The sequence below is a fragment of the Candoia aspera genome, chromosome 11 (genome assembly GCF_035149785.1).
Source record: "Candoia aspera isolate rCanAsp1 chromosome 11, rCanAsp1.hap2, whole genome shotgun sequence".
NCBI classification, from domain to species: domain Eukaryota; kingdom Metazoa; phylum Chordata; class Lepidosauria; order Squamata; family Boidae; genus Candoia; species Candoia aspera.
Genome location: NC_086163.1, coordinates 23,405,672 through 23,428,407, shown reverse-complemented (window position 1 = coordinate 23,428,407; position 22,736 = coordinate 23,405,672). Strand labels below are relative to the sequence as shown.

The following is a 22,736-nucleotide window of genomic DNA, read 5'->3' as shown; positions in this document are numbered from 1 at the left end:
AGATGTGTCCTGTTGTTTTCTTGGCAGCAGTGTGGCAGTGGCTGACCATTGTCCTCTTGTAGGGCGGAATCCTTCGCTACCTGTTGCCAGGGCTGCTCGTCTGTCAGGCCCCAAATCCGAGCCAAGAGGAAGGGGTTTATTGCGCAGTGGGACCCCGCACTTGTGCAAATTCCCACTGGCTTAGTATTAGGCATTTGAGTTCAATGTGATTTCTGCTCTGCTCTGAAGATGCTCAGGGTGCAGGGGCTGCAAATCTCCGTAGGTCACACTCTTAAGATAGGCAGAGCAAATCTCCATATCCCAGAGACATCTTTCCCTATGGATGCTTTCATTCTAGAGCCTGGATCTCCTACATCTTCTGATCACCCAGTTAACCGTTTCCATCTTCCTAATAGACTGGGAGAAGCCGAAGGAAAAACCAGCAATGAAAGGTTATTATTGGTTACTGCTTTGGGCAACTACAAGGGCTGTCAGGGCCTCTGGTTCAGAACTTGAGGACATCAGGCGTGCCCTGCTGGATCAGGCCCCTGGCCCGTCGAGCCCAGCAGTCTGTTCTCCCAGTGGCCAGCCAACTGCCCAAGGAAGCCCACCAGTCTCCCAGTGGATGGCTTTCAGAGGTGGTCCCATGCCATCAAGGCTAATAGCCATGGATCTCCAGGACTTCCGTGAATTGCTTTCTGTTTGCTTGCATGCGCCCCCCCTCTCTACCCCACCTTGTTTCAGGAGCTCCAGGGGCAGCTTCGTCAGTGAGTGCCTGGAGGACTTTTCTGATTGCTAACGAGTGGAATGAAATCCAGACACACAGGAAGGTGTATCCTTCACTTCAGCTGTTTGCTGTGTTGTTGTTTTTGGAGGTCAGTGCAAGACAAAGGATGGCCAATGCTGCTGAGCTCTGCTGATTTCTACCTGCAGTCCTGAGAAAAAGTCTGTAGGCTTGCAAATGTCTGCTGATCTCGAGAGTCAGCTCAGTGAGAGGCAGGAACGGGAACCTGGAATCTCAGGTTGATGGCAGACAGCTTCTGTTCTTGCTGGTCTGTTCTGGTCTTCTCCATCCTCTTAGGAAACCTGGGTGGACCAGACCAACAGCACATTTTCTTCTTCATCTCCTTGTCCAATCCTCTTGGGAAGCCACCTAAGATAGTGACCACCAATGGGACATTGGTGGTGATGTATAGTATATACAAGCAATTGTTGGTTAGTTTGCACATTACCCCTAATTTGGGGGGGCGGGTGGCTCAGCATGTTGCCTAAACCAGGTCTTGTAATTTGTCAATCATGTTTGATAGCTTAATGTCTGGTGTGAACCCAACTGTGGTTTACTCAGTGAACCAAATTTAAGCTGAGCATAGTGCGCAGTCAAAACTGTTTCACGGCAGCTCTGCACTGTGCCTAGTCTATGCCCAGCAACATTTTCAGTGACCTTGTAAAACTTGGAAATGCTGAGCAGTATTTTTATTAGGTGCACATCTATAACTGTGTAGTTCAAGACCATTTTTTTTCTCTAACAAAAACCACCCTGGGAGTTTGGGTGGGCTGAAAGGGAATGACAGGCCCAGGGTCACCCGGGGGCTTCCATGGCTGAGGTGGACTAGAACCCTGATTTCCTTTCCTAGCCCAGCTGCTTCACAACAAACTGTGTAGCTGTGCACTATTGATCTCATGCTGCAGTTGAGAAGGAGAACACTTAGCCAGGGACACCCAGCGAGACAAAGCTGAAGAGAAGCTCTCTCCACCTGGGCATTAACGTCGGCTTCTTTCAATCAACAGGTGGTGGGACTGAAAAACCTCGCATCAAGAGACCTGAATGTCAGTCTCCAGCCAGAACAAAATACCTACCATGCTCCCTGGAGCCCGATTCTTCGTTTTGGGATTGCCGCTTCTGTTTGGCTGGTGGTGGGCATCGTGCAGGTCATTTTTCCCCTTTCTTTCTTCTCTCTTTGAGGTTGGGCAAATAGAATATTTCCGAATCATCCTGTTGCAAAAAAGCAAAAGAGGTAACATGAGAAAGGAACGCTCCATTGCACTCCGTAAAACGATGTGTCTCCTCCCCAGAAGTCTTCCCTAACTTGAGAAATTTGTAAAGAAGGAAAATAAATAAGTACCGATGAGGAAGGGTCGGTGATAGATGATGGCCTAGTTGCACTCAAGGGCGTTGGAAGGGTTGAGGAAAAAATGAGACTCACTCTGCTAACCTAAATTCTGTCTGTGCATTCCTTTGGAGGCATGTTCATTTTCCATGCAGCATTGTCTTCCTGCAAAAATTATTCTAAAGTGGCATCTCAACATGCATTGACTTGTTCCAGCTGATTGGAAGAAGGCAGCGAGGATTTTTGCAAGAAGCATCTCTGAATTCCTGGGGGAGGTTGACTTGCGTTGCAGTTACTCCAGTATTTTTGGCTCTGTTCCAGATGCTGGTGTCGGTTGGGTTCTATCAACGCTTTGTGGAGGACAAGATTCATCAATTCATTGACCTTTGTTCCTTGAGCAATGTGAGTCACACCCACGCACCAAAGTCACCCCGCCAGGCCAGACCACGTGTTTCCCAACCTGGGCCGATTCCAGATGTGTGGACTTTGATTCCCAGAATTCCCCTGTCAGCATGGCCATTGCTGAGAATCCTGGGAGCAGAAGTGCACACATCTGGACGTGGTCCAGGCTGAGAATGTCTGATGTGGAAACTAGATTCTGGAGTCGTCTTTCTTGTTCTTCTCTTACCTGTTCCTTCCTTTTGAGATGCCTACTTTCCCTGACCACATCCCATCGTTTAAGGACCAATCTCAGTGCCGGAAATGTTCCTTCCCTGACAAAGATGCTGCAATCTCCTTTTGGATTTCCAAAGGAAGGAGCAACGGAGTGCAACTATTAATAATGCTGTAATAATGAGGCCGTAGGGAGTTCCATCTGAGCAAGTTACTTCGTAATGGGGGCCCCCACCCCCATGTATGCGGAGTGGGGCTAAATTGCCCTTCAGAATGTCTTCATTTGTGCTTTTTAGGTGACCTAATGTTCATCAACAACCGCTTTCACTTTTTAGGCCAGTTTCGGCTGATTTTGGGGCGCTTTTTAATTGCTTACATGAGGGATTCTGATGTAAGTCTTAGGCTTTGCTTCGAGCCATTTTTTAAAGATTTACATAGCTTCATATGCTGGTTTTATAAAAGGTCCTCCAAGCCAACCCGGGCAGGTGGGAAACAGGTTAATTCTTAAACAAAATGAGCCAGATGCGTTTGGAAGTGTCCTTTTCTCGCTGGCACGTGACCCTGAGCCGCTTTGCACTCCCTGCAGGTGTCGGTGTTCCTCCTGACCCACAGATGCTACGGATTCTACATTCACGGGAGGAGCATCCACGGACACGCTGATGTGGGCTTGGACACCATGGTCTCCTACCTCAGGAAGGAGGAGGTAACCCTGCTTCTGGTCTTTGGTCCTTCGTCAGTGCCTTGGAGGCTTGCTCTTGCTAACGATGCCTTGCAGGGCTGGCCATTGTCTTTGGTCCTTCTCTCCTCCTCAGGCGAGCGTGGCTGGAGGTTACCTGCAGCTTGGTCCTTAGGTTGCAGACATGTCTTCTTCCCTCCTTGCTCCTTCTTTGGGCCTTCTGGCAATGGGAAGGATTCATTTTCCATCCAACCCCATGGAAGCCTGCGAGGAGAATAGCAACCTATTCGCACTCCTATTTGGGCTCCTCAGCATGCTTTCTCTGGCCATCGGAGCCATCATAACAAAAAGATTGACCTCCATGAATTTATCTTGCTCTTTCAAAGTACAGGTAGTCCTTGCTTAACGACCACAATTGGGACTGGATTGCTAAGCGATGTGGTTGTTAAGCAAATCCAACCCAATTTTACAACCATTTTTGAGGCAGTCATTAAGTGAATCACATGACTGTTAAGTGAACCATGTGGTCATTAAGCAAACCATGCAGTTCCCCATTGGTTTTGTTTGCCGGGAGCCAGCTGGGAAGGTTGAAAATGGCAATCGCGTGACCGTGGGATGCTGCAATGGTCATAAATGCGGGGACCAGTTGTAAGTCTGGTTTTAGCGCCATTGTAAGTCCAAACTGTCGCTAAAGAAATGGTTGTTAAGTGAGGACTACCTGTAACTGAACTGGGCGTCCTGGGTAGCCGCCAAAACCTGCTGTTCTGTGTTTGGTTTTCCTACTGTAATTTTCCCCCTCCCCACTGGTGTTCTCCCCAGGACAACCTTTGTCCTCTCAGGGGCCTGGAGGCCTACTCTGAGGTGCAGACTTTCGAGGTGCTTCTCACTGACCGGACTCGGACGTTCTACGACAGAGTCCTCCTCTCATCGATGGAGGTACAGGACCCTGCAATATTTTGTTCTTGATGGCTTTTCAGAAATGCTGCGCAAGCATACCCAGGAATGGTTTACCCCTCCTCCCTGGCAGATGAGACTCGACCCATCTAATAAGAGCAATTTCCTTATCTGCTACCCTCCAGAGATGGTGGGGCAGAGATTCCCAGAATTCCCAGCTAACATCCTTTTAGTGCATTAAAGCTGTCTTGAAACTTAAAGTTTTTCTCCTTGGGTATCTGCGAGGGGACGCAGTAGATGCAATTGATGAAACATGTACAGGTAGTCCTCACTTAACAACCATTTGTTTAGTGATGGCTTGGACTTATGACAGTGCTGAAAAAAAACACTTATGATCGGTCCTCACACTTGTGACCGTCATGGCGTCCCCACGGTCATGTGAACACGGTTGGGGCACTTGGCAACCGATTCGCATTTATGACCGTTGCAGTGTCCCATGGTCATGTGATCCTCATTTATGACCTTCCCGGCTGGCTTTTGGCAAGCAAAATCAATGGGGAACCACGTGATTTGCTTAATGATCATATGCTTCACTTAATGTTGGTGGCGATTCGCTTAATGACTGCCGCAAAAAAGGTCGTAAAATTGGGTCAGATTCACTTAGCAACCAAAATTCTGGTCCCAATTGTGGTCATTAGGTGAGGACTACCTGTAGCTCTGGAAAGCCTCAATTCATCCTCCTCCGATGGTGGGGATGTTGTGAGCTAGAGCAGCAAAAAGATTTTGAGGTCACTCAAAAGAGCGTAGCAGGGTGGCAGAAGCCTTGCGCACGTTCTCTGTCAACGGTGAGCAGAGAAAAAAATAGCAATTCCCGACTAAACGTAGAAGCGTTTAATATTGGATTTATTATGGCAGGGGGTTTGTGCACTAAAAGGACCCCTTGAGGCACTGGGCTGCAGCTGACAGAAACAGATGTTCCAATAAATCTATCTAGCTCTAGGGTGCCACAAAACCATGTTATTTTTTATTTCTTCATCAGAAGTGAACCTTGGTTGAACTTCCCAGGTTCGGCTCCTTCCAGGAACAGTGGCCATGAGGCTGAGTGCAGCCCTCCGGTTTTCTCCCACCTACCTGACTCTCTAATTGAAAACTCCCTCCGTGGCTGGAGATGGGTTCTCAAGCACGGCAGGTGAAAATTGAGCTGACATCTCTCCTGCCGTAGGGAAGATCAGAGTAGAATAAACCCATTTGTTCCCTCCTTGTCACTGGTGCGTACCAGGGGGCAGGTCTGAACTTGGAAAGCCCACAAATGTTTTCCTTGCAGCTTCAGAGAGGACCCCACAGTCGTCCCGATCTTCACGAACAGAGGCTGAAAGGCTACCATGCGCTGAACCGTTTCCTGGTCTCCTTCTTGGAACACGTGAGTCTCCAGCCACGCTTGGCTAAGCTCCTTTCAGGGGGAGTGACCGTTTTGCTCTGCCGCTCTCTGGAGTTGAGCAGCCAGAAAAGAGCTCTAAATATGGTTCGAGGGGAATGTTGGGGCCAAGCGAACAGATGCCAAAGGTGGTCGACGGGACTCTGAGGCGCATCTGAGACGTCGTGTGATCTGCCCTGTTGCAGTCAGCTGGAATTTTGCTCTATTATTATTCTCTTTTCATCCAAATGGTATTACTTTTTAATTTATTAGAATTCATTTATTAGATGAATTCAATTTATCCAATTTGGTATGGCCGCTCGCTCCCAAAGAACCTAACCCAACCCAACCCAACCCATTCCATTTGATTCCACTCCATTCCACTCCACTCCACTCCATTCCAAAACTTATTTAAGCTCCTTTGGGAGGAAGAATGGAATAATAATATTAATAATATTAACATTAATACTTCTGGCTGACTGTGTGACCAGCCATAATATATCAACTATTATTATGTGTATTCTGAACAAGATGTGCTCATCTCAAGATCTTTCCCTTTTTAATCCCCCTGTCCTTTCTCTAACAACTTCTAATTCTGCCCACATCTTTTAGAGGCATACAGATATGGACTATGTAGTGAAGGATAAGTTTTTCTTGGAGAGGATCATGGACATGGAGTTTCAGGAGCCGGGAGACCTCTCAGTCCTCTATAACGGTACACGCCACGCTCCTTCCTATGGGAATTTACCTTGAAGGGCTGGTCCTCACCAGGCAGGCTGCCGATAGAGGTGAGGGGTGAACGTTCAAAATCATCCTGCACAGCGTTCTCCGGTATCTTTTTCCTTTAGATGATGGTCCGTTATTCAGCCGGACGCTCTTCTACGGCCATGAGCTACTGCTGCTTCTCTTTGAAACCCTGCTGTTCTGTGCTGTGGATTTCGGGTCACAGAATTTTGTGCTGTCAACAGTTGTTACCTTTGCCGTGCAGAAGGTAGAAGAGGCTAGATAGAAAGGAAGTAGTAGAAAAACGGCACTTTCCTTCGTTTTCTTAAAACTGCGCACGATGTAGCGAAAAGAAAATAAGGTTTTGCCCCCCAGTTGTTTGTTTTTTTAATTCATTGGAAGCTGGGCTGCCACACCATGCGTGAGTGGCAACACTACTCCTGGGGGCATTCGGGGCATCAATGAGATGTGAGATTGAATCTGGCAATTTGGCCCTAAATGTAATATGTGTATTGAGGAGGCTGTGGGATGATTTTAGGTGCAATCAGGAGGCATCTCAGCCAGCCATGCCTGCTGCTACAAAGCTACCAACACCAGCTTGGCAGTGGCACACGGTGAACACGGCCAGAGGTCTGCCAAGATGGCTGTAGCGGAGACCTCATTTGCTTTTCTCTGGCCATTTTGGGCCAAGCACCGCAGACTCTGCTGCTGCACCAAGGACTAACTGAGGTGTGTCTGTGTTTCAGCTTGTGCAAATGGTGCGCAACACACTCGGAAGGCGAAACCTGGCAGAGAAGACTTTGGTGGAAAAGCAGTTCCTGATCTGACAGCGAGCGCTTGGGGAGAGGGATCCTGCTGGCCAGCCTGCGGACGTGTTCAGAAAACCCCCCAGACTTCTCGGCCTCTGAAGTTTCATCATTTGGGGAAGGAAAATGTCTTCAAAGAGGCCTCTTCTCATTTTCGGGATTCTCACTCAGGGCACGTGAAACAGTGAGGATGGGCAGAGTATCTTTCCCAGGGAGCCACGAAGACATCATGGTTCTGCTTTAAGTTGGATGGCCGAGTGCTTCCCTGTGCGGGCTCAGCCCCTTCCCAGTAGAATTACCCCCCCTACGTGTGTCCAGTTGTCCTGGGGAGGGATTCATCCACCACGTTTCTTCTTTCCGGTGATTTAGCTTGGGAGACCAGCACGCAAATTCGGCTCCTCACGGGGCTGTTGTTATCTTTCATCCTGGTCAACACTGTTGGGAGGCTAAGATGTGAATGGCACCCCCGTGTATATTACCGTATACTGTATATTCATGGATAAGCTGACCCTTGAATTTTTAAGCAAAATGCCCTGAAAGATGTGCTACCTGCAGATAAGCTGACCCTCGAAATGGTCATATGTTTTTATTTTTGCAATTGGCTTATCTGCAGGTAGCGTTTTTCATGGTCTTTTGCTTAAAAATTCAAAGGCTTCTCCACAACTATATATGGGAAATAGGGGTACTTTAAATAAGTATTACCTTCTATCAGTGTTGCTCAACCTCAGCAACTTCAAGCGGTGTGGACTTCAGCTCCCAGAATTCCCCAGCCTGCCATGCACGGCTGGCTGGGGAATTCTGGGAGCTGAAGTCCACACCGCTTGAAGTTGCTGAGGTTGAGAAACACTGCCTTACACACTTGTGGAGAAGCCAAGCCCAAATTTGGGGGGTGTATTTTGGCAGCTAAAATTCTCAGCTGATCCGTGGGTATATAAGCTACCCAGATGTCCTTGCGGAAAAGGCAAGATTAAATACCCTATATGAATGTGGTTGCACCCCTGGGCAACTCCCAGACCCTGGAGGTTTCTCAAGAGCTGAAACTGAGCTAAAGCCTTCTGCAAGGCTCTGATTTTAAGTAGCGGCAGCCTGCGGTGGTGAGGCGGCTTGGCACGGTGGCATTGCCCAGCGTTGTGCAGAGCAGCCTTTGCTAAAGATGCCTCATCTCCCTTTTGGCTTCCTCGGGAGCCGGAAAGACCTTTGTTGCACGACGGTAAGAGCCGTTCCCTCAGGGATGACCCCCTCCCTGTGGTTTAAGGGTGGTTCCAGGGGGCAGAAGCTGAGCCCCCGAGCAAGCAGAATTAAGACAGCCTTTTCCAAGTTGAGAATGTGAAAAAGGAGCATTGCAGAAACATTGTCACTTCATGGCCATATGAGATGGCCAGGTGTGATGAGGTGGTTACGGTGTTGGACTGGCCTTGGGGAGATCCAGGTTCTGGGCCCCTTCATGTTGAGTGCTCTTCCACTGAAGTCAAATTCCTTGTATGTTTGATCATATCTGGCCAATAAAGTATTGTATTGTAAGAAGCTCCCTGGGTGGCTTGGGACCAGGCACTTGTTCCAGCCCAGCCTACCTCACAGGGTTGTTGCTGTGGGGGAAAATGGGAGGAGGGGCACACCGTCTTTTGCTCCTGAATGAAAGATACAAATCAAATAAGCAAGTGGGGTGTGTCTCTTGGGAGCAGCCTAGTCCTCATGCTAAAAAGGGCATTTAAGACTTCAGGGCTTTTTTTTTTTTAAAGTAGCAGGTATGCTTCATCTGAATTTCCATTGGGACTGTGGGAACTTATGGGCCAGTTTGCGGGACATCCCAGTCTGGCCACAGCAGGCGGTAGGCAGCTAGCGTGTTGTGGGAATGACCTCCTCAACCAACTAAGCCAGTTAAATAATTCAGAGGGGGTGGCTTTTAGCCTCAGCACGTAGTGTTGCTGACCCCGATTCTCCCATTGCTGGTTTCTGTTCTGGTGAAAAAATAAAAATACTGAAAAGCAGAAAGAGAAATGTCAGTTTCCTACTTTCCTTTGCCGTGAGAACTGAAGGGATGGCCCCCAGTGGTGGTTTGGGGTGCCCTGGACCCGGTGCCGTTGCCCCACAGAGTGGAGGCCAGGCCGCAGCCTGCTGCATTGCACAAACCCATCCATTGTCACCACTTTGGAAGTTGCACTTTGCACGGATGCGATGGGTTGGTGAGGGAGAGGGCTGATGAACAGGTGGCACATCCCTGCTCATAACTGAGCGTGGTTTAAAACGGTTAAGGGAGAAATGTCTCAGTTGCATGCCCTGCCGGTCCTCAAAGGCAAAAATTGGACAAAGGCGTGATTGAAGCAGGCCCAGTGGTTTTGGGCGTGATCACTCCTGACTTGGTGTCGCCTGGACACTGATGCAGTAAAGGCAGATATTGAGCAGATGAGTTGGACTTCTGTCCACATACAACTAGGAGGGTCTGCAGTCGTTGCATTGCAAGGGTTGCAACCATCCAGGTTTCTAGTCCTCTTCAGAGAAAAGCAGCTTTTGAAAGTGTGGCTGCCGCATTCACCTCGCACATGAAAATAAAAGGAGGCCCTGAAAACAAAGGTTTTATTTTGACGCCAGGTTCGAGAGCGCAGAACAGAGAGATGGTGCTGATCTGGAGGAAAAACCAAAGCGCAGAGAAAGTTGAGCTGGGGAACCGTCAATGTCTAAATTCGTGAATGGAGAACTTAGTCAGGGGGCCCTGCTGGCTACCTGCCAGATCTGGGAGTGCTGAGTGGTGCTGAACTCTTGGGTCTGGTCTGCTTCAGATCCTTCCTCAGTCTCCACTAATGTCAGCTTCTGGAGTGTGGTGGGGACGCTCTAGAGGTGGACAAAGAGAACCACGGTTGCCTATTTGAGCACAAGCCAGGACTGCTGTAACCATCAGCATCAAGGCAGTGTTTTGACCCGATGGGAGACATCCTTCCTTACTGCCACCCCGAAACACATCTCATTATGGGCATCCCATGTTGGTCAACAGCTGCTTTGGGCATCTCTCCATCGCTCCAGAAGGACAGAAATCTCTGCTAGGTTGGGGTGCCCACTTGACCTGCAATACTTGTCTCCTGGACTTGAAGCCACCATCCTGGGTCTTGGACAGGGGCCCTTTTCCCCCACCCACAACTTGGTTTTGTAACCTAAGCTGCACGCCTACTTGCTCGCCCAGAAATCAAAAGCCTGTGCCTGCGGTCAAAGGCTGAGCTGAAATGAGAACCCTGCCATTTTGCGGGCCTTTCCTCCTGTGAAAAAGGGGCCTGTTTTTCTGCCTCACTCTTTGGCCCCTGAGGACCCGTTGGGGGTTGCCTCGGTGGGCATTTGAAGTTCTGGTGGTTGCTGGAGGTGGCGCAACTTGTGGGCCAGGGGGGCTTTCCAGTGGGGCCCCACTTTCCACTGCTGTGAAACCGCCCTCTTTTCCCCCATGCCCCACATCTGGAAAAAGCCCACCAAGGAAGAAGGGCCTTCAGAATGGCTCCCCTGAGGATCTGACAGAAATGTGGGGAGTCACAAAGAAATGCACAAAGGAAGTCAGGTCATCTGTACCCTCTGAATGCAGCAAGGAAAGGGGATCCTCCTCTGGCCTGAAATCTTAATTGCTAGTTTCAGGGGGCTGGGCTGCAAGGAAAGGCTCCTCTGGGTCTACGTGGGAGCAAGGGTTGGCTCCTGAGGAGGCCTGCTTGCCAGTTAGCCTTTGATGAGCAGCAGCTGGTGCTGGGTAGAGACTGAAAACAGCTCCAAGCGGCCGTCTGTAAGTGCTGCTCTGCTAATTTTTTTGGATTGCACTTCTTGGTTGGTGAGACCTAGGACTGTTGAAGATGGTTTGTTTCCTGGCTCAGCCTCTTGTTCCTTGCCCTTTGGGATGACAGTTTACTCCTCTTCATCTATCACTTGCTCCTACCCACTCGGTTTCTTTCTTGTGGCCCTCAGAACAGGGCAGCTTGCATAGGCTGCACCTAGCAGTAATTGGCCACCTTGAACCTCTCTTCTTTTGCTATATTGTCCCTGGAATGGCAAAATGCATCCTTCCTCCTCTCCTGGGGAATCCCCCCCATACGTCCTTCCTCATCCGTCAAGTTTTTGCCATTTTTCCCCTTCCTTACCTGCGCTCCTGTGGACCACGGAAGGCTGGAGATTGGGTTGGTGGCCATGGTTAGACTGGAGTCGGAGAACCTTCCGGAAGCCAGCTGTATTTTTGCTCTGAAATCCTACCAAGGCAAGAATCTCATTTTTAGAGCCCTCCTTACCTGTTGGAGGGGTCAGCCCCATCTTAGGACCCTCCTGTTCACCTGCTCTTCCCAGAATCTATAGTAATGTAAGGTATGTAAGAGAATAATACTTTTGGGTGGGATTGCTTTCTTGTTTTTAAAAACATCTATGTGTTGGGGAGTTCATACAAGGTAAAAAACACCAAGTAATGGTTGATATTTTGGCCGTATTGATTAGATGTTTGAACTTGGGCCATTTGAAGAAGCAGCTGGATGACTTTGGGTTGGGTGCTCAAGCCTTCTCATAGGTTCTTCTGAAGATAAAATGGGGGGGGTCTGCCTTTGTACACCCTCTTGACCTCCTTAGAGAGGCGCCACATACTATTTTGAAAAAGCCCAAGCAACAGCGATGTAAACCAGGACGTTCAGCTTCCCTCTGTGCAAATATTGGCAATGGAAGCGTAGCAGGCACCTTTCTGCTGTTGCAGAAATGACACCAAGGCCCACAAATGAACACGTCTCTGCGTTTTCCCACCTATTGTACCTCGAGATCTTTCTCCGCATTGTAGCTTTCCAGAGTTTGGAATGCTTGGGAATAAACCTCCAGGGCTTTTGCATGGAAAACCATCTCGATGGTGGTGAAATCTAAGAAGATTTTCTGTAAGGAAAAGAAACAGAGCAACCGAATGTGACTCTTTTTCGTCATCTTAATCCCGCTAACAATTTATTTGTAAATAATTGTTGGCATATTTGAAGGCATCCATTTTCTCAACTTCCCTAGAACTGGTCTGAATAAGTCATTTTGGAAGTGCACTTTTCCTTCTAAAGTTTTGAGAGTGATGGGCTTGATAGAGAATTGAAAATTCAAAGCAACTGCTGCTCTATAATGGAAGACGCATTTGTTCTAGCTGAATGCTGTTGTAATCCTGAGGTCAAAATAACAGCTTCAGAAAGGCTGAAAATGGAGAAAACAAATTGCAGAAATATATAAAGTTTCTGTATCTCTCTATATATATACTTGCAAGATTGCTACAATAATCCAATACAGAAAAAAAATGCATATTTCATTTCAAATGTTCCTGTTTCCTTTTCGATTTGTAAGTTGTAAATTGGCAAGACCTAGTTTCCTTTAGCAGCCACACTAACTTTCTGCTGGTGAAAAGAATCGAGGCTGAACACTGCATTTTTTAATTCATTTTTTTCCAGCTGCATTAAGAAGTCAGGTAATAATTGAGTGCTGCCATATTTACGATTAGGCCAATACATTCAGATTAATTATCGCATTATGGGTTTTTACTCAGTTTTTGCGTGTGAGATTTCACAGAACAGTCTATCATGCTTTTCTGTTTCATTATATGATGTTCCATTCTAACCCTTTCCAGAAGAGAATCAAAGGGAATGTTTGATATTTTGTAAGCTGCCCAGAGTAATTTTGGAGTTGGCCGCTCTTAACAAAATGATGATGATGATGGTAATGTACAGTGAACAGGGTTAGTCTGTTTGCTTGATGAAGGTTGCAATTTTGAGATACAGCTAAGAGGATCTTCTTTTTAAAAAAAACTCTTTGTTGCTCTCTGTATTTATATGGTGCATGTTCATAATGTACTGCACAATCCCATCTTAACATGTTTTAATTTGGAAGAGTTTGGGAGCTCAGTCTCCAGCAACCGCACAAGTAAGTGGAGCCTTAAAAGCTTTTGCAGCAGCTCCTAAGAAGATTACCTGGATGTCTTTTAGCTTCTGCTCCTGAAACGCATCTACGGTCTCTTTGAGCTGTTGAGTGGTCCGGCTTGCGTCCACAGATGCTTTGTGTGCTTGAGACTCAACCTGGCCAAAGAGGGGTGGAACGTGGATTGATGAAATGGTTGCGCTGAACCCAGGAGGTATTTATGGGGGGGAGCATCACATCAGCACCGCTTCCCCCATCACAGAGGTGCTGAACAAGATGGGGGGGAACACAAATGGCTGCAAGGAAGCATCACCAAGGCTTGGACCTGTCTGTCTTTGGTGACTGGTCAACAGTTTGATCTTCCGGCCAAGGACATCCAGCTGCCAGGCCTTGTGAGGGCTTCATAAAGAGCTGCCTTTTGATCACCATATAATATAAGGAAGCAGTTTCTTTGGCATGGTTTCCAGAGGACTGCATCGTTTGCAATGATTCTAGCCTATTCTGAGAATATTGGTGAGAGTTGCCCCATCAGTGTTTTGGACTGCTGTCTAGTGAATACAGTACATATTTCTAACCCTTAGCATAACTGGGGCAATTTAATCCTATATACAGTATATCTATAAGGTAAAGGTAAAGGTTTCCCTTGACATTAAGTCCAGTCGTGTCCGACTCTAGGGGGCGGTACTCATCTCCGTTTCAAAGCCAAAGAGCCGGCGTTTGTCTGAAGACACTTCCGTGGTCATGCGGCCGGCATGACTACACGGAACGCCGTTACCTGCCCGCCAAAGCAGTGCCTATTAATCTACTCACATTTGCATGTTTTCGAACGGCTAGGTTGGCAGGAGCTGGGACTAGCAACGGGAGCTCACCCCGTCACGCGGATTCGAACCGCCGACCTTCCGATCGGCAAGCTCAGCAGCTCAGCGGTTTAACCCGCAGCGCCACCGCGTCCCCACAGTATATCTATATATCTATATTATATATAAATATTGAAATAGAAGCTTAAGAGAGATCAGGATCAAATATCACTTTAGCCCCAAACTAACACATATTCTCTCTCTCTAGCTGGATTACCACACTATGGTAAACTACAGTTTGATGTGACTGTTCACTAGAGAAGCCATGGTCTGTGTCACATAGAACACAAAATGACAAATTAAGCTTTGCAAACAGCTGTGACTGTATTCATGACTGTGCCCGCTTTATGGATTGGGAGTGTGTGAACTCAGCCTGTATCTCCTCTTTTGCTCGTGAACTTATGTGCAGGATAGAAAGTATAAGACAGTTTTCCTGGACCCTAATGCAAAATCTGGAGAAAATGTGTACAAGACATATAGTGTAAGAGCAAAGCTGAATTACTTTGGAGAAATGCTTTTACTCCTTACATGCCTGAAAGAAAGGCAAATGCTTTTCATTGACTGATTTGGATCTGTGACTTGGTATCTTGAGGTCTTTTGGCCAAGCCTTCTCTAGCCTGGTACCCCTCTAGAACAGTGTTTCTCAACCTCAGCAACTTTAAGATGTGTGGACCTCAACTCCCAGAATTCCCCAGCCAGCATAGAATTCTGGGAGTTGAAGTCCACACATCTTAAAGTAGCTGAGGTTGAGAAATACTGCTCTAGACATTCTGTCTGGAGATTATAGGCATTATAAATCCACCCATCTAGAAGCAGCATAAAGTTAGGGAAGAGTGACAGCATCTGCCTGATTTGGGGGGGGGGGTCTTTGGGTACTTATCCCTATTGGAAAAGTATTTTCAAAAAGAAATCTCTGAACTTCTTTTGTGAATGTACTCTAGTTGAACACTGTATCCAGTAGATGTGTATTCTGGGGAACGGCTGTCGTGTCCGAGGATTCTCATCTCTGTCTTTATTTTGACAATATTATTGGGCCCATGGTAGGCTTTTTAGCCTACAGGGAAAGAAGGCCCTTACCTGTGACTGAAGGTTGTAGTCAAGGCAAAACACCAAATAGGAAACAGCAAGAATAATTTGAGTGCTGAAGATTTTTTGCATGGTAGCAGTTCTGGGTGTGATGGGGTCAGTCTTACAAGGCTGGACCAAGCCATTGCTCAAATACTGTGTTTCTCTAGAACAAAATAATAAATCATGCTTTGCAATGTGCTGGTTCTTTCAGGTAGCTCATCACACTAACCTTTGGGGACAGCAAGGAGGACAAAGAGTCTGGTAGTCTGGGTACCACTTTTTAGGAAATGCTGCCCTTAATAAGCTCTTTCGACTGGTGTCTGGTCCCTCTAAAATAAAACTGATAACACTTATCAAGTGAAGAGGACTTGCGGAGTGCTGTGGCCATGGTGTAACTTCAACACAAGGGGGCAGCCACGTCCACGAATCACTCACAGAGCCCTCAGCATCAGCTGAGAAAGGTTTGCCTGTTTCTCTTATGGGTTGAGGCAAAAAGTAAGCTTGGGTGGAGAAACAGCAGAAGGATGTATTTCTGGGGTGGGGGAGGCAGAAGAACGAGTAAAAGGTGGGCAGGTTATCCGTTCAATGACAGTGTAAGGGTTGGAGCACAGCTGGGACATTTTAGACCCTGAAAACAGTCTCAGAGATGCTCTGGTTGACTCTGTGCATCCCTTGGGGTGAGGAGGGTGGGAAAGCACTGTTTTGTGGCAGGAAAGCATAACAGCATTTTCAAGAGAGGAAACGGAGACAGTAACTGCGTGTATTTGTGTGTCCATCTGGCTGTCTCCTTATCAAAACATGGGAATCAGAAGTGAAGCCTAGAGCAAGCAGGGTCAGAGCCCTTGGTCCCAGCCTTCTATGACAATCCAGAAATCCTGGATGCTCTCTGGATGGTCCTTTAGAATTATGGATTACAGGGTCCCAGATTTTGACCCTGAAGACCAAGCTGAGCTGTTGCCCTGCTGAGGGAGGGACTAAAAGAGATATAGCTGACAAACTGGAATCTATGGATTCCAGGATCTGTGAGAATGGGACGGAAATGGGCTCTTTTCCCTGCCCCTGAGGGTATGACCACGGAGAAGGCATCCAGAAGACATGAGGACAACAGTGCAGAAGAAGCATTCCTTAAGCCCAGGGAAAGGAGACAGGAAGAGACTTGGGGTTGTCTTCCCTTGTCTCCCTGGGATATAAGAGGGAAGGAAGGGAGGACATGGACAGACTTGCAAGATCCCCCTAAAGCCCAGTGTTTCCCAGCTTCAGCAACTTTAAGATGGGTGGACTTCAACTCCCAGAATTTCCCAGCCAGCATGGGGAATTCTGGGAGTTGAGGTCCATCCATCTTAAAGCTGCCAAGACTGGAAAACACACTGCTATAGCCTATCTCAATAAAGGTTCTAGTCTTCCCATTGAGCCCATTTCCTGATCTGGTCTCCCACGCTGAGCTGATATATTGGCCCTAGGAAAAGAGGACATGTCAGTTTAACGGGTGTTGGCTTCTTTCCTTCTTAACTGAGGATTGCAGCTTTTCAGAGTGCAATCCAAGAAGGATGGCCATGCTGCCATCTGTCTCCCTCCCCACTCTAGCAATCTCCAGGTGGCTTTCTCCCTTTCCCCTGTTTTATTATTTAATTTATATCCCACCTTTATTTTGCAGAACTCAAGGCAATGTACATAATACTCCCTCCTCCTACTTTCCCCACAGCAACCAGGTGTTGAGTTGTTGAGGTGGGTTGGGCTGAGAGTGAGGGACTGGTCTGAAGTCTCCCATCCAGCTTCCCTGCCCAGAGGAGGACCAGAATTCACTGTCTCCTGGTTTCTAATCCAGCATCTTCACCACTAACACCAAATGGGCACTTACAGCTACTCGCTCTGCAACTGAGTTGGGTTACAAGCAGGTTGACTTGCTCTGCCAACCCTGGAGGATCTTTCCAGACAATCTGCTTTTCAGAGCTGCTTCCTTTCATTGGCGGGTGGGGGTGTTGCTACAGGTATTTGGTTCTTAAAGATCCTGCTTAAAATATCTGCAGGAAGGAAAGTGAAAAAGAAGAAAACCCTTTTTTTTTTAATCTCTCAGGATTATCCTGTGGTCTATTTCGCCAGCAATATCTTATTTCCCTCTTGGGTTTAAGACTTTATGAAAGAAGATAACTGCCATTTCTCGCTGGCATGTTAAAGGTGTGGATGCTGAGAAGCTCTTTGGATGACAATTGCAGGGCCTGAGGAATTTGCAGGAAAATCTAAGATTTTTATCCCTTTGAAGGTGAAGGAGCAGCACTTGACTGGCTTTGCAAAACTGTGCTTGGAATTATATATTACTAAAGCAGCTAGTATTTGGGAGGGATGAAAAAATGTATTATTATTATTATTATTATTTTGCTTAAAAGCCATTCCCTGGGCCTTCTGCACATATGCAGAGGCTTCCATGTCTTAGCATAATACTTATATTCCATGGCTAAAATCTAGAATAGCAAAAAGCATCTGGCTTAACTATGATTCTGTGGCATATGTTTTTATATCTTGTTTCAGCTTTGTAGTTCTGTGATACAAAAACATGGGGGGAAATGATTTAATTTGCATCTGGATGCAAATGTATTTAATTCTGCATTTTCAAATTAGCAGGCAAATGAAAAACCTAGTTAACGTGCAGATTCAGAGTTCTCCAAAGTATAGCTGCTGAGTTCAGCGTAATATATTGCAATATAATGTGTATCAGTATAAGGAAAGGGAGTAAAAAAGGCATATATTTTGAAAATGCTGCACGAAAGCATTACCGTAGGGGAAATTATGGGCAAAATTTGAGTCACTGGGCAACACTGCAAGCAAAAATGCATACGTTTGTAGAAGGTCAACCAAGGTGCACACACCATTATTGGTGTGGAGTTTATGAAAGTTGGCCAGTTATACTCAATGAAGAATTGAAAAGGTCTATGCTTGATAACATGTGCAAAAACAAGAAACTAAAACTGACAGCTTGCCCATCTGTAAGTGGGGTTTGGCACCTCTGGGTATTAAACCATGCTTCTGTGGCTTTTACTCTGCTTCTCGGGCCTGCTGGTAGCGATCTAGAGAAATTAACCGTCTATTGGCATTCCTCATTTGAGGAACATTTCCCCTGAACACATCTGTTTCCAATAGTTTCTGTCGCTTTGTGGACAGCTTTCGGAAGGAATCATTTTGGTAACACAAGCCTCCCCTGGCAAAAACCGTAAGTTGGGCTTCCCGCACTGGTTGTGGTTGGGAAAGTCTGGACTCAGGGGTGGTGGGGTACTGGGGAGGCTGGGGAACATTTGCAGAAACCAAAGGAGAAGTTGGCCCAATTACGTTCAGCGAAGGATACAATCATATGCTGGTCGGAGGGTGGCTTCTGTCGGATCTTCTCCAGCCTCTCTAACTGCTTTATTTCATTCTTCCGGGCGCTTTTGAACTTCTTAAGCTCAGCCTGTGGAATGCAAGGGAGAAAATCTGTTTTGGCCCAAAGAGCGGAAACCGTTTTGTGCAGCCTAATCTATCTGAGTGGCTTCTTTGCAGATTAAAGTGTTGGGCAAACCTGGTTGGTAAACTCAGGCTTTTTACTGTAGTTCGCTGGGTTGTCTGAATTGAGGCAGCTGTGGTTTGTTCAAGAAAAGTGATTAAGACCATGGTGTGGTGTGATAAGAGAAGGGTGGTTTGGGGTGTGGGGCAAAAGTCAATGAAAAGTTCATATAGGAAACCGACTAACTGCTTTCACCCATTAAAGGGACAATGGAGAAGAAGGTGGGAAACGATGCTGCAGCCATGCCCACTTTGCATCTTTATACCAACCATTGTGGCCCTTCAGCTTGGCGCGCCCCAAAAGTTGCCCACCTGCTTTGTAGGGAATTGAGAAAATAAGGAGCTATTTTCAATGCAGCGCTGCATGGACCTGCCTGGGTTTTCTCCGGCGCTGCACAGCCGCAAGCCGCTAAGACCCCATGGGTAGGAGGTTGAAACTCTGGCCTTTCATCATTGTGGGGGATTCCCAAAGTCTCACCTCTCTGTTGGGTCATGGTCATGCTGTTGCAAGCTTGGTGCAGGGCTGCTAAAAAAAGACAGGACTTGCTTACCCTGGCTTGCTTGATAAGCACTCCATACACCTTGAGGGGCTCAATGACCTTCTTTTCCAGCCTCTCCACCTAAATGAGAAATCACGTTGGCCGCTGTTCAAATGCCGCTTTGTGCCAGCAGACAATCCTGACCAATGTCCCTCGAAAGAAGTGGGTCTGCAGTTGGCTTGCTACCCATCTGCACTGCAGCCTGCCACTTACGAGCTGCACTCCAGATGTGTCACGGCAAGAACTGGCTGGGAACTTTGGAAGTTGTGCTCAGAATGGTCTGGAGCATGCTGGGAAGGGAAGGTAGGTTTGCCAACCGCCCGGGGATTAGCAGAATTCTCTTATCTACATTGACCCGCCTGGCATAAAAAAGACCTGCGTATGCCAGCTGCTAGCCATTGTAATCTTCCAGCCAATATCTGTCTACTCATTGCTGGAAACAGGGAACAGGGAGTATCCTTGGAGGAACAGCCTACTGGCCGAAATCAGAGAAAGAGTTTCATCATCTCCTAAAATAAAACAGCACCCCTCAGTCCCACGTCATGTTAGTCCGTAATCTTTCCTTCCATTTTTGTGGGAACAAATGTTCCTTTACTGGCTGAGACTTAATGCTTCTGCGTGTGATGCACATGAACACTTTGGATTTCAACCACCACATTCACCTCTGCTTGCCTGTAGTCCTGCACTCTGGCTAGTTCCTCAGCAAAGTTCTTCACACTTGTTCGCAGCTCAGGATTTTCCGTGTTTCCGTAGTCCATGAGCTGTTTCACCAAAACATCTGACTTGTCCCGGAGCTTGGCAGTCTTACAGGTATAAGCAGCCATCAGACTGCAGAATTTGCCAAAGTATTCCTCTGCGTTGGCAATTGTATTCTCCATTATCTTCACTTGGGTGTCTCTGGAATAGGGGAACAGGAAGTAATTTTTTTTAACCTAGGTTTCTCAGGAACAGGAAGTAATTTCTTAAAAAAAGAAAACAACAGCCCTCACTACCTGTCCAACTTCTGACAACTGATTATACCCCAACAGCAAGATTCTCACTGAGGCAAATAACTACTTTATTAAAAGGGGAAAAGTGTCATAACGTTAACATTTCAACAACTAAATGCTTTCAGGATCTCATTTATCTTTAAGTTTACTAGGACGGAGTTGTTTTTGAGGTAAGGGAGAATATATCCTGAACTTGCAATATTTTCAGAAACTCCTTCCTTGCTCCCAGGGCAGAGGAGACGATCACATTCCGACTTTTTCATAATGATGATGATGTCTTCTCCAACACTTGACAGCCTCTCTGTTATGATTATCAGCAGCTCTTCTGTGGATGCTCTTGTCCTAGTCTCCATCAGAAGTCTTTGATTGGTGTTGTCTTTATTGAACCTTGCACCCACTGAATTATAGGGGGAAGATGAAATTCACATGCACCCACATTCCCTCTCACTCAACATATGCTTATATTCTGAAAACAATAGCTAAGGGCAGATCCACTACCTTCACAAAAGAAAAAAAAAAAGCTGGATGTGCTGTCTCTTTTCTGTAGATTAAGCATTGCTTCAAGACATTGGTAAATCCTCAGATCTTCTAAAAATGGTGGTTCGTTGCTGAGTTTCTTCCCATGCTCTGCTCATCATTGCTTCTCCATGCTACGGAAAAGCATCGTGTTGAGATTTTCCTTGGCCAGTCTGCTTGCCAAAGTTACAGGGGGAGATATGCAACCCCTGTGCAGAGCTGTGTTTCTCAAGCTTTTTCCAGTTGTGGACCTCTGAATAAATGTTCAGAAAATGTGGGGACCACCTGATTAGTCAAACAAATCTTTGGTATGTTTTTGTCTTTCAGAGAATGGAAGTTCACATTTTTCAGCAGAAGAAGCTATGATTATTTGTGTATGCTTTCCTCTCCTGCCTTTTAAAGCTAAATTTTATACCTAAATATAATCCAACATTAAGTATATATTTGTCACTTGAAATGGAGGCTGACATGGCAAATGGACTAGTCAATTGTCTGTGAAAGCAGGGAGGTGGGGCTGCTGCAGTAGAAATTGGACACCGACCATGAAGGTAGGAAGATTGTGACAGACCACCTGGTGGACCTCTGTGGACCACTAGATGTCTGTGGGCCACCTTTTGAGAATCATTGATCCAGAAGTAGATGAGAGTGAAATCCCTCCTCCTCCTCCCTGCAGATCTTCCATGGATGCTTTCCTTCAGATGTGGCTTTTCTGCTGTCCTCTTGAGGAGCCAGGAAGACAGAGGGACTTGGGGTTGAGAGCTGCTGTATGACATCTGGATTCAATTGACCAGGTGGATGTTTTGTTATGGACGGAAATGGTTTTTAGCAGCTGCAGAATTTCCAAATAGTGAACTTGGTGTATCAGATGTGTCAGGAAGAGAGAGCTTTGACCTTTGTAGCTAACTCCTGACATGTATATTTTCTCATGCCCTTGTGCACACCTACGCAAGTCCCCCCCCCCATGGGTCAATTAAATTCCCAACATTTTCTTCTCAACTCACACCTTTTCCTCTGAACCTCCAGCCCCCCCAGTCATGCACTCAACACTAATCTTGTTTGTTTCATGCCTGTTCTTCTCTCCTTGCGATTATTCCCAGGACAGAAATTAAATTGTTAGCTCCTCGGGGCAAATCTTAATCTCATACTGTCTCCACTGATGCTGCTTTTTTGAGTAGCAAAGGCACCACAGACAGACTTCCACCAGAGCTTCAGTCTCCTACCTGAACAGAAAATTCTGCATCTCCAACAGCAATGCTTGATCCAGTTTGCAAGAGGGAATCTTTCTAATTAAAGTAAACTCCCCATCTTACCTGAAAAGGATGACATTCATGTCTACACGGGAACGAACTGGCCTTCACAGTATTTGCAGCAGTGACACGGTGAAGGGAGAGCTGCGCCCAAGTCTTTGCCAGTGCTGCTCCTGGCCTGGTTGGTATGGTAACCCCACCAACAAAGATCTCCCTGGGGGAAAAGGAGTGGCCTTGGTTTCCAAGGATCACAGTCTCTTGGAGGCAGATGATTTCTGAAGCTGAGCTTGACTGAACATTTGTTTAAGCCAATGTACAATGTGGACCAACCTCCTGGAGATCAGCCCCATTGTTTGTTTTGGTTCTGCTTTAGTTTGTCTGTCACTAATGATGACTAGTATGAGTTCCATCTTAGTTCCCTTTTCTGGAACGGGGTTTTGCTCTAGATGACTGCCCCTGTCGAGCAATTAGTTGTTTTAAAAGGCATAATGTTTCAAGGAAGCAAAACAGTTTATGATAAAAACTGGCAGTGGGAAGGTTAAAAGCAACAATGGAAAATAATGGGTGTGGGGGAGAGATTGAGTTTACAAGACAGGAGGTCTACAGTAGCTCCTGTGGTTGAAGCTCATGTTTGGCCCAAAGTACAGAAAGAGCATCCACTCACCTTCTTCCTATTTTGAGAATCCAATCTCTCTCCCCCCGCCCCACCAACTGAAATGAAATGAGGTTTATGCTCCATGCTAGAAGATCTTCCCTCAAAGGATCACCCGATGCCTCCATTGTTGTCAGCCATCCCAAGGAGAGGCTTTTTCAGGCCATTAAAATGGGCTCCCAAAGTTCTGCATGGCTGTCTATGAGCTGCACACCTGTCGCAAAGTTGAGTTGAATGCCTGGTGG

The 22,736-nt window shown here is 46.8% G+C and overlaps 2 protein-coding genes across 2 annotated transcripts; one reads left to right on the top strand and one right to left on the bottom strand.

Moving 5' to 3' along the window:
* Positions 1-689: 689 nt before the first annotated feature.
* LOC134504116 (meckelin-like) lies at positions 690-7,274 on the top strand. The gene is made up of 9 exons (XM_063313150.1): positions 690-854; positions 1,768-1,908; positions 2,409-2,489; positions 3,286-3,641; positions 4,215-4,311; positions 5,507-5,689; positions 6,296-6,398; positions 6,532-6,674; positions 7,153-7,274. The coding sequence occupies exons 1-9, from the start codon at positions 690-692 to the stop codon at positions 7,231-7,233; spliced, it is 1,350 nt and encodes a 449-aa protein (XP_063169220.1). The 3' UTR covers positions 7,234-7,274.
* Positions 7,275-9,772: 2,498 nt separating this feature from the next.
* Positions 9,773-22,392, bottom strand: CIBAR2 (CBY1 interacting BAR domain containing 2). Its single transcript, XM_063312828.1, has 9 exons — positions 21,903-22,392; positions 19,750-19,984; positions 19,100-19,168; positions 18,355-18,456; positions 15,027-15,032; positions 13,146-13,250; positions 11,968-12,081; positions 11,319-11,423; positions 9,773-10,041 (listed from the first exon to the last, which is right to left on the bottom strand). The coding sequence occupies exons 1-9, from the start codon at positions 21,920-21,922 to the stop codon at positions 9,913-9,915; spliced, it is 885 nt and encodes a 294-aa protein (XP_063168898.1). The 5' UTR covers positions 21,923-22,392; the 3' UTR covers positions 9,773-9,912.
* Between the last annotated feature and the right edge of the window lie 344 nt (positions 22,393-22,736).